General features: G+C 42.7%; 1 protein-coding gene across 2 annotated transcripts in view; it reads right to left on the reverse strand.

Annotated features, from left to right (window-relative positions):
- The window catches only part of trim54 (tripartite motif containing 54), a 110466-nt gene extending 100784 nt beyond the window's left edge, over positions 1–9682 (reverse strand). For both annotated transcript variants that reach the window (XM_072499021.1, XM_072499019.1), the window contains exons 1-4: positions 9393–9682; positions 8680–8852; positions 4143–4314; positions 1695–1790 (exon numbers count right to left, since the gene is read on the reverse strand). In XM_072499021.1, the coding sequence (XP_072355122.1) occupies positions 1695–1790; positions 4143–4314; positions 8680–8852; positions 9393–9560 (609 nt within the window). In that variant the 5' untranslated portion in view covers positions 9561–9682. The remainder of the gene's footprint in view (positions 1–1694; positions 1791–4142; positions 4315–8679; positions 8853–9392) is intronic.
- Between the last annotated feature and the right edge of the window lie 266 nt (positions 9683–9948).

Here is a 9948-nt window from a genome sequence, read left to right on the forward strand (position 1 = left end):
GCTGATATTTTTCTCATCCCCATTCTCCCCATAACCCCACCTCCCCTTAATTGATCAAAAACGTATCCATCTCTGTCTTAAAGACACTCAGTGATTTGGCCTCCACAACCTTCCGCAGCAAAGAGTTCCACAGATTCACCACCCTCTGGCTGAAGAAATTCCTCCTCATCTCTGTTTTAAAGAATCGTCCCTTTAATCTGAGATGGTGTCCTCTGGTTCTAGTTTTTCCTACAAGTGGAAACATCCTCTCCACATCCACTCTATCCAGGCCTCACAATATCCTGTAAGTTTCAATAAGAACCCCCCCTCATCCTTCTAAACTCCAACGAGTACAGACCCAGAGTCCTCAACCGTTCCTCGTACGACAAGCTGCGCATTCCAGGGATCATTCTTGTGAACCTCCACTGGACCCTTTCCAAGGCCAGCACATCCTTCCTTAGATACGGGGCCCAAAACTGCTCACAGTACCCCAAATGGGGTCTGACCAGAGCTATATTCAGCCTCAGAAGTACATCCCTGGTCTTGTATTCTAGCCCTCTTGACATGAATGCTAACATTGTGTTTGCCTTCTTAATGCCGACAGAACCTACACGTTAACCTTAAGAGAATCGTGAACAAGGACTCCCTTTGTGCTTCTGATTTCCTAAGCATTTCTCCATTTAGAAAATAGTCTATGCCTAAATTCCTCATTCCAAAAGTGCATAACCTCACACTTTTCCACATTGCATTTAATTTGCCACTTCATTGCCCACTTTCCTAGCCTGTCCAAATCCTTCTGCAGCCCCCTTGCTTCCTCAATACTACCTGTCCCTCTACAAATTTTTATATGATCTGCAAACTTAGCAACAGTGCCTTCAGTTCATTCTTCCAGATCATTAATGTATATTGTGAAAGGTTGTGGTCCCAGCACAGACCCCTGAGGCACACCACTAGTCACCGGCTGCCATCCTGAAAAAGACCCCTTTATCCCCACCAGTCAACCAATCCTCTATCCATGCCAGGATCTTACCCTTAACACCATGGGCTCTTAACTTATTTAACAGTCTCCTATGCGGCCCCTTGCCAAAGCTTATGTGGAGGGATTTGAAAAGGAGGATGAGAATTTCAAAATGGAGTCTTACTGGAATGGGAGCCAATATAAACCAGGGAACGTAGGAGCGATAGAAGAATGGGATGGACAACTATTGTAAACTTGGACTTTTAATTAATTGAATTAGAAGCTTCTTGAGGAGAATGTGGCATACTGGTAATCTCACTGGACTAGTAATCCAGAAGCCCAGGCTAATGCCCTGGAGACGTGTTCCAATCCCACCACATAAACTGGTGGAATTTGAAGTCAGTTAATAAATTTGGAATTGAAAGCTCATCTTGGTGATGGCGGCCATGAAACTATAATCGATTGTTGTAAAAACCCATCTGGTTCATTAATGTCCTTCAGGGAAAGAAATCTGCCATCCTCACCCATGTCTGGCCTATGTGTGACTTCAGACCCAAACTAATGTATGTGACTCTCATCTGCCTTTTGAAATGGTCTGGGAAGCTAGTCAATTCAAGAGCAATTTCAATTTGACATGGGCAACAAACGCTGGCCTTGCCCATGAAGAAATAAAGGAAAAGAAAATCGAATGGATTATAACTCAGAGGTCATCTATCCACATCTTTAGTCACAAATATATTGGTGCTCGTCTTCTTACCTCAATGGTTTTACAAATCTCTTCCAGCTGAGTAACGATTGCTTGGATTCTGTCATTTCCTGCCACCAGCATTGCAATACCATCACTGAGCTCAGTCTGCAAAAAATAGCAACGCTTATCAGACCAGAGTACAAGCTATTCTAGTCAGCAAAGATAACATAAAAACCTACTTCTCCTGTGGATTGAACAGTTCTGCAGTTAACCTAACAGCAACCCCTTGAAGATCATTTTGTAACACTCAATAATCTAATAATAATCTTTATTAGTGTCACACGTAGGCTTACATTAACACTGCAATGAAAAGCCCCTAGTCGCCACATTCCGGCGCCTGTTCGGGTACACAGAGGAAAAATTCAGAATGTCCAATTCACCTAACAGCACATCTCTTGGAACTTGTGGGAGGAAACTGGAGCACCCGGAGGAAACCCACGCAGACACGAGGAAAACGTGCAGACTCCACACAGACAACGACCCAAGCCGGGAATCAAACCTGGGACCCTGGAGCTGTGAAGCAACAGTGCTAACCACTGTGCTACCGTGCCGTGTACTTTGAGGTACACCAGCATTTCTACACCAAAAGGAACTATGACTAACCCTAAATTTCACTCAGCCGACTGATCCAATAACCAAATGTGGTGGGGCTTGCAATCTTCGTAAGATATAGGAGCAGAATTAGGCCATTTGGCCCATCGAGTCTGCTCTGCCATTCTATCATTCTTCCAACTAATCCCATCAGGTGCTCATCCCTGTCTTTGCTTCCCTTTCTCCCCAAGTCTTGTTTTCCCTTCCACTTTTTCTGTTGTTATTTTCCATGAATTCGTAATTTTCTTATAGCGCGACTTCATTCGTTTTTGCTTCTGTTTCTCTCTTCCTCTTTCTCTTCTCTGAAGCCATGTGCAATTGTGCCCGTCAGTCAGCAAGAAGAGTATGCTGGGAAGTTGAGAAGCATTTATTTTAATAACAAAGTCAAACATTGAAAGGATCAGGAATAGGACATTCAGTCCCTTGAGCCTGTTCTGTCATTCAATTATATCATGGCTGATCTGTCCCTTATTTGTATCTACGTGCCTTTGGTCAAATAGCAGCAACAAATCATAGGATATCTATCAGGAGAATATGGGAATATGGGAAACAGGTAGTAGATATCATAAATGGTAGCTCACCTGTAATAGGAGGCTATAGCGGTGAAAACCAAGACAAAGGAAGACAGTAAAAAATGTATTTTCTCAAGAGACCTTCCAGATGATTTTATACCATATGAACTCCAATTATTTCTAAGGGGGGGGGGACAGGAAAATGGTCAATGAATGGCTACCCTACTCCATCACACTGGGATTCAGATGTAGACCCAACCCAAACTGAACTGCTTGTTCACTAATGAGGAAAAGCAACCCATGCCTAAATCACCAGAATAGGATCCTACCCATTGGGTCATCTGGAATTCAACTAGGTACTCAAATAATAAAACTAGATTTTATTCTTGGCCAATTAGAGTAAAGCACAGTATCAAATTATAAAATAGATAAATGCGAGGCAAGTGATGGCACAGTTTTGCCAAGGCGCAATCAGCTCCCAGTTTATGTAAATTAAACATATTACTTACAAAATAAACCATTTGTCACATCAGTGCCAGAATTTATCTCTGCGGAAATCATGAGATACGTGATGAACAGTAAATCAGTTTAGCTTAGCAACATAGATTTTCTTTAAATTGGAACATATGAACATACAAGCATGCAAATTAGGAGCAGGAGTAGGCCATTTGGCCCCTCGAACCTGCTCCACTATTCAATAAGATCATGGCTGATCTAATTGGCCTCAATTCCACATTCCGCCTACCCCTGATAAACCTTTGACTCCCCTGGTTAATGCATTCTTTTTTTTTTCCAATTAAAGGGCAATTTAGCGTGGCCAACCACCTACCCTGCACATCTTTGGATTGTGGGGGCGAGACCCACCCAAACACGGGGAGAATGTGCAAACTCCACACGGATAGTGACCTGGGGTTTGACCCCCCCTTGTTAGTCAAGAATTTATCTAGTTCTGCCTTAAAAATGTTCAATGACCTTACCTCCACTGTTCTCTGGAGAAGACAATTCCAGAGATCCATAACTCTGAGGGAAAAATTTCTTATAACCTCCATCTTAAATAGAAGACCCCTTTTGAAAAACTTTATCCCTTTGTTCTAGTCTCGCCCACAAGGGGAAACATCCTTTCAGCATCCACCCTGTCAAGTCCCCTCAGTTTTTAAAAAAAAAAAACACCTTTCAATCTTCTAAATTCTAATGGGTAGAGACCTTGTCTCTCTCCCCCACACTTCTCCCGACACATCCAGTTATCAGTCAAGTGAACCTTCTCTGAACTGCTTCTAATGCATTTACATCTTGATGAATATATGAAATAATGGATATTTATGTCCCAAATGAAAACAAATATTACTCAAGATACCTTTTGACGTTTGTAGACATTTTGAAGAGGTGCCACTTCGCAATCTTTGTGAGCGCCAAAGACTTTGCACATTGAGCAAGTTGGAGCCTCACAAGTGAGACAGTAAATATTAATCTTTTCTTCTTCATGTTCTTCACACATTAACTGCTGGTCAGATTTGGTGTGCAGAGGCCTGAAGGAAACAAATTATGAGAAGTGTTAAAATTAAACGAAAATAAAATAGCACTGTGACCATAATTTCAAGAAGTTAACTATTTCTCAAAAAACAACTGCGCCTCTTCCACCAACCCTGCCCCAACATACCCCGGCCCCCATCCAAAACACCCCGAACCCTACCCATAAACCCAACTGTAGCCAACCCCACCTCTAAACCCAACCCTCACACTAATCCCACCCTCAACACACCCAGTGGTAGGAGAATTATTGGAGAAAATTCTGAAGGACAGAATGAATCTCCACATAGAGTGGCAAGGATTAATCAAGGATAGTCAACATGACTGTCGGGGGAGATCATGTATAATGAATTTGATTGAATTTTTCGAGGAGGTGACTAAGTGTGTAGATGAGAGTAGTGCAGTTGCTGTAGAGTACATGGACTCAATAAGGCTTTTTATAAGGAAGACAACTGATAAAGAAGGTAAGAACCCATGGGATCCTGGGCAATTTAGCAAATTTGATCCAAAATTGGCTTTGAAGTAGGAGGCAGAGGGTAATGGTCGAAGGTTGTTTTTGTGACTGGAAGCCTTTACCAGTGATGTACCACAGGGATCGGTACTGGGTCTCTTGCTGTTTGTAACATACGTTAATGATCTAGACTGGAATGGGGGAGGTATGATCAATGCAGGTGATACCAAAATTGGTGGTGTGGTAAATAGCAAGGGGGAAAGATAACAGGATGATGGGCAGAACAGTGGCAAATGGAATTTAACCTAAAACATGTGAGGTGATGCATTTTGGGAGCACTAACAAGGTAAAGGAATACACAATGGTCGGAAACTCGAAAGTGGTAGGACACTCTAAATTCATTTTAAAAATGGATAGACTTTCCCGGAGTAGATGGGTCAATAACCAGGGTAAGGTGCAAGAGTTCAAAGGGGATTGGAGGAAAAACATTTTCACCCAGAGATTGATGGGAATCTGGAACTCACTGCCTGAAAGGATGGTGGAAGCGAGATCCCTCACAACATTTATGAAGCATTTGCATACAAAGATATGGAGCAAATGGAAAATGGGATTGGAATAGATAGATATTCGATGGTTGGCACAGACACGATGGGCTGAAGGGCCTCTCTTTCTGTGCTGTAAAACTCAATAACCAAGACAACCCCAATGCAACCCCCCACGTAAACCCAATCCTACACCCAACCCCATCCAACATACCCCCAACACCACACCAAAACACTCCCAACCCCACGCCCAAACCCAACCCCACTCCAACACACCTGCAAATCCATCCCCAACATTACCCCAAACACAACAAACCCGTTGCAAAACTCCCTCAAACCCAACCATATAAAGTGCCACATAAATGTGTAAACCAAAGAAAACCTTGCATAAGTCATCAGCTTTGAAAGTGTGATGTTTAATAACTAACCATAAATTCAGAGAAATAATATAATAGAGTGATCATGATAGCAAGATAAAATGTAAATAAATGATTAATACTTAAATAAATCTAAGGGGACTTATCAAGTGCTTTCCTGAACTCAGTTATAATACTTTGTCTTCGATTCAGTCAACCATGACCTGAAACCCTATTTCTAGAACAATAATTTTGTCATTAATCTCGCTGCTATTTACGGAATATTAATGAGCACAATATGGCTGATGTGTTTTCCTAAATTACAACAGTGACTACACTTGATTGGCTGCAAAGCACGTTTGATTGTCTATGAATGTGAAAGGCACGATATAAATTATTATTAACAGTCAACAATTAGACTATTTACCCACTATCGTTATCTGGATAAGCATGACACAACTACAACCTCGATTCTCTGAATGAATGAGACCAAAAGATTTTGAAGTGAAAAGTAATTATAATAACTTTGCCATTGAGAGTTTGGTTTTATCATTAAACCGACTTACATGAAGTTTGAATTAACCTCACTGTGCGGTCCATCAGTCACAGGTTCCTGGTGTAAAAGGTGGTTTTATACAAATAGTGCTATTGATGATGCAGTGTCATATAATGGGCATGAGACAACCTCGTTATCGCAGATTTTGCAAATAGCAATGTCACACAAATGTGTAGACAGTACGAAGTCTTACAACACCAGGTTAAAGTCCAACAGGTTTGTTTCGATGTCACTAGCTTTCGGAGTGCTGCTCCTTCCTCGGGTGAATGAAGAGGTCTGTTCCAGAAACACATATATAGACAAATTCAAAGATGCCAAACAATGCTAGGATTGCGACCATTAGCAGGTGATTAAATCTTTACAGATCCAGAGATAGGGGTAACCCCAGGTTAAAAAGGTGTGAATTGTATCAAGCCAGGACAGTTGGTAGGATTTCGCAGGCCAGATGGTGGGGGATGAATGTAATGCGACATGAATCCCAGGTCCCGGTTGAGGCCGCACTCATGTGTGCGGAACTTGGCTATAAGTTTCTGCTCAGCGATTCTGCGTTGTCGCGGGTCCTGAAGGCCGCCTTGGAGAACGCTTACCCGGAGATCAGAGGCTGAATGCCCTTGACTGCTGAAGTGTTCCCCGACTGGAAGGGAACATGCCTGCCTGGTAATTGTTGCGCGATGTCCGTTCATTCGTTGTCGTAGCGTCTGCATGGTCTCGCCAATGTACCACGCTTCGGGACATCCTTTCCTGCAGCGTATGAGGTAGACAACGTTGGCCGAGTCGCACAAGTATGTACCGCGTACCTGGTGGGTGGTGTTCTCACGTGTAATAGTGGTATCCATGTCGATGATCTGGCACGTCTTGCAGAGATTGCCATGACAGGGTTGTGTGGTGTCGTGGTCACTGTTCTGAAGACTGGGTAGTTTGCTGCAAACAATGGTTCGTTTGAGGTTGCGCGGTTGTTTGAAGGCAAGTAGTGGGGGTGTGGGGATGACCTTGGCAAGATGTTCATCGTCATGAATCTACACAAATGTGTAGAGTCAGATTCCTCCCCTTTTATTCATCAATCATGAGTCAATGGCCTTAAATAGGCTTTGATTTAGAGCTCCAATAAAAAATAAGTTGTTGGAACCTGGGCCTGAATTTTACATTGCTCAGGCAGGCGGGCGCTCTACCAGGAAGACGACATCGGGCACACATCACAATGTCATCGGTCAGCGGGCACACGTGAGAGTGAGAACCAGAAAGTTTAGTCCATTAAGGGGCCAATTGAAAGCAATTTTACTTTTACACTTGGGAGGGCTGGAAAATTGGCCAAGCGGCCTTTACATTTTAGCTGCAACCTTGATCCAGAGCTGGATGAAGTGTCAGGGCTGAAATAAAATTTGACAAGGTGTCTGGGGACTGAGCGTTTGAACGCACAGTCTAGACTGTTTGCAGAATTTTTCCATCCATTTGTTTTGTACGGGTTTGCATATCCCTGAGACAACTGCAACAGCTGTCCTCATGAGGGAGCTGTCTCAGACAAGCACTAGCACACATCCCCCTTGTCTCAGCGCCTGCCCTCCCAGCACCACTTAGCCATTTCAGCATGCTTCACGCTGGCTGCCCGTTCATTGGCCAGCCAGCATGAAATCACACTCCAGGACCAATTACATTCACGTCCGCTTTTGGGCTCGCCAAACGTGCCCATCCAAGGGGAGAGAAATTCAGGCCCTGGAATTCTTTGTTAGTTGAAGCAAGGGTCAATACATTTTTTTAAGGAAATAAGAATCTTTATTTGGAGCAGTGGATGAGGGCTATTGAGAGAGGTAAAGGCAATGGAAGTAGTTTTGGATTGTTCCAAATTAAAATCAGCCCAGGCCTGATCCAAATAGCCTCGTACTATTTGAGAAACCTCAAGCAAAAGGTGAAGAGGTAACATTGGACCATTAATGTAATCCTTGTCCATTTGAATATTGCTCCCAAAAACCCAGTTATCTATAAAAGAACCTTACCAAAATTGTAAACTGTGGAACTCAAAAGTTTCCTTCTTTCTGTCCTCCGGTTTCTAAGTCCCAAGGTTGATGCTCCCTTAGCAGTATTGCCCAACTTACCTTCTCATTCCCCTTCTTTCCAAACATGCTGGTTTCTTAATTTTAAAACTGTGACCATTTTTACCCGTTACTATTTGGATTTCCATTGTGGGGCAGTCCACTCCGACCCCAAGGGGATTTGATATCGTCTCTTCACACTTACGAACAACGGAATCCCTAAATGGAACTGGGGGCAAACATACTTCCTTTCCCACCTTAGCTGAAAGAACAATGCAGGAGTGAACGGTTGCAAGAGGGTGGAACAGCGCAAACTGCGAAGCAGCAAAAACAAAAGCGAAGCTGCAGAAGAATTCTGTAATTACAAACCATTCACTAAAATACATGTATTCTCTGTCCAGTTGTCTCTATAAATAAAGCATATTGCGTAACCTGGATGATTCTTGCTTGTAGATGTCAATGATATTTTCCACCAGGAGATTTCTCTGCAGGCCATAAACTCCATGGCGATCAAGTACAACCTCATGTCGGCAGGAAGGGCAGCGAAAGCGGCCCCCTGAAGGCACTGTAGTCGAACCCCTCGACTGCCAGAATGGGTTGGAAGCCTGAGAATGACATACCAAATGAAAATGTCAGTCAGCTCTGCAAGATTAGTCAGCTAAACCACCTGTTTACACATACTGCCTTGTTGTCTTCTTGTCAGTCTTCCTCTTTTGTAGTTTTTATAAATAGTTTTTTTTTTTTTTTTGCTTCGATGATAGTTATGAAGCTGAACACCAGTGCCATCTACCATGCATCCGATAAGGAGAAATGTGGTTTTTTAAAGAAAGGGATGAGTTGGACTCAATGACAATTTCTCCCCTCCCACCACGATTGTAATTTGACATATTTTCTTTCTCACTTCCCTTCTCTGTTGTCCCTCATACTTGCAGCACTGCTCTGAACAATTTCACACATGAGCAGGCCGAAAACAATCTTATCAAAAATACTTTTCTGAAGGGCACTTTTCACCTGATTAAAAAGTCTATGCATTTACTAAAAATATGAACACAGAAAGCAGATACTCAAATACCCAAATTATTAATAGTGCACTAAAGTTAACAACTATACCATGGCCAAATATTGGTAACAACCGAAACACCTACCTGGAAAACATCATTGGCACATTTTCTACACAAGTTATGCTGACACGGTAAAATCACTACTGGTTTTGTGAACATTTCCAGACAAATGGGACAAATAAGTTGCTTCTCCAAACTGTCCATTGTCTGTGCACCTCCAAGCATCGGTTTGAATCCCACCGCAAGGTTCATCCCCGAAATCAGGAGGTTCACTTGATCGGTGAAGTTGTACTTAATTTTTTTCCCCTTTCTGCAGAGCTCTGTTTTTTACTACCCTTTGCTCTCAGCTGAAACATCAACTGCTGGGCAGACAGTTAAATTTAGAATCATTTCACGGGGGTCGTATCTTTTTTCTTTTAAGCATTAAGTCACATGGGCCAACAGTTGAGAGCCCTGCATTCCTCACTCCATATTTATCTCCTGAAACCTGAGACTGAGATGTCGAGCAGCCATTTGTTGGGCAGCTCCTCTCCCAGTCAAGTGATATTTAGTCATGTTTTGGTATGCCACAGATTAGGTACAAATGCAGCAGTAAATTGCTAAAACAAAATTTCAAATGCTTTCAAAATCAACTTCCACT

This window comes from Scyliorhinus torazame, chromosome 4, assembly GCF_047496885.1.
Source record: "Scyliorhinus torazame isolate Kashiwa2021f chromosome 4, sScyTor2.1, whole genome shotgun sequence".
In the NCBI taxonomy this organism is placed as follows: domain Eukaryota; kingdom Metazoa; phylum Chordata; class Chondrichthyes; order Carcharhiniformes; family Scyliorhinidae; genus Scyliorhinus; species Scyliorhinus torazame.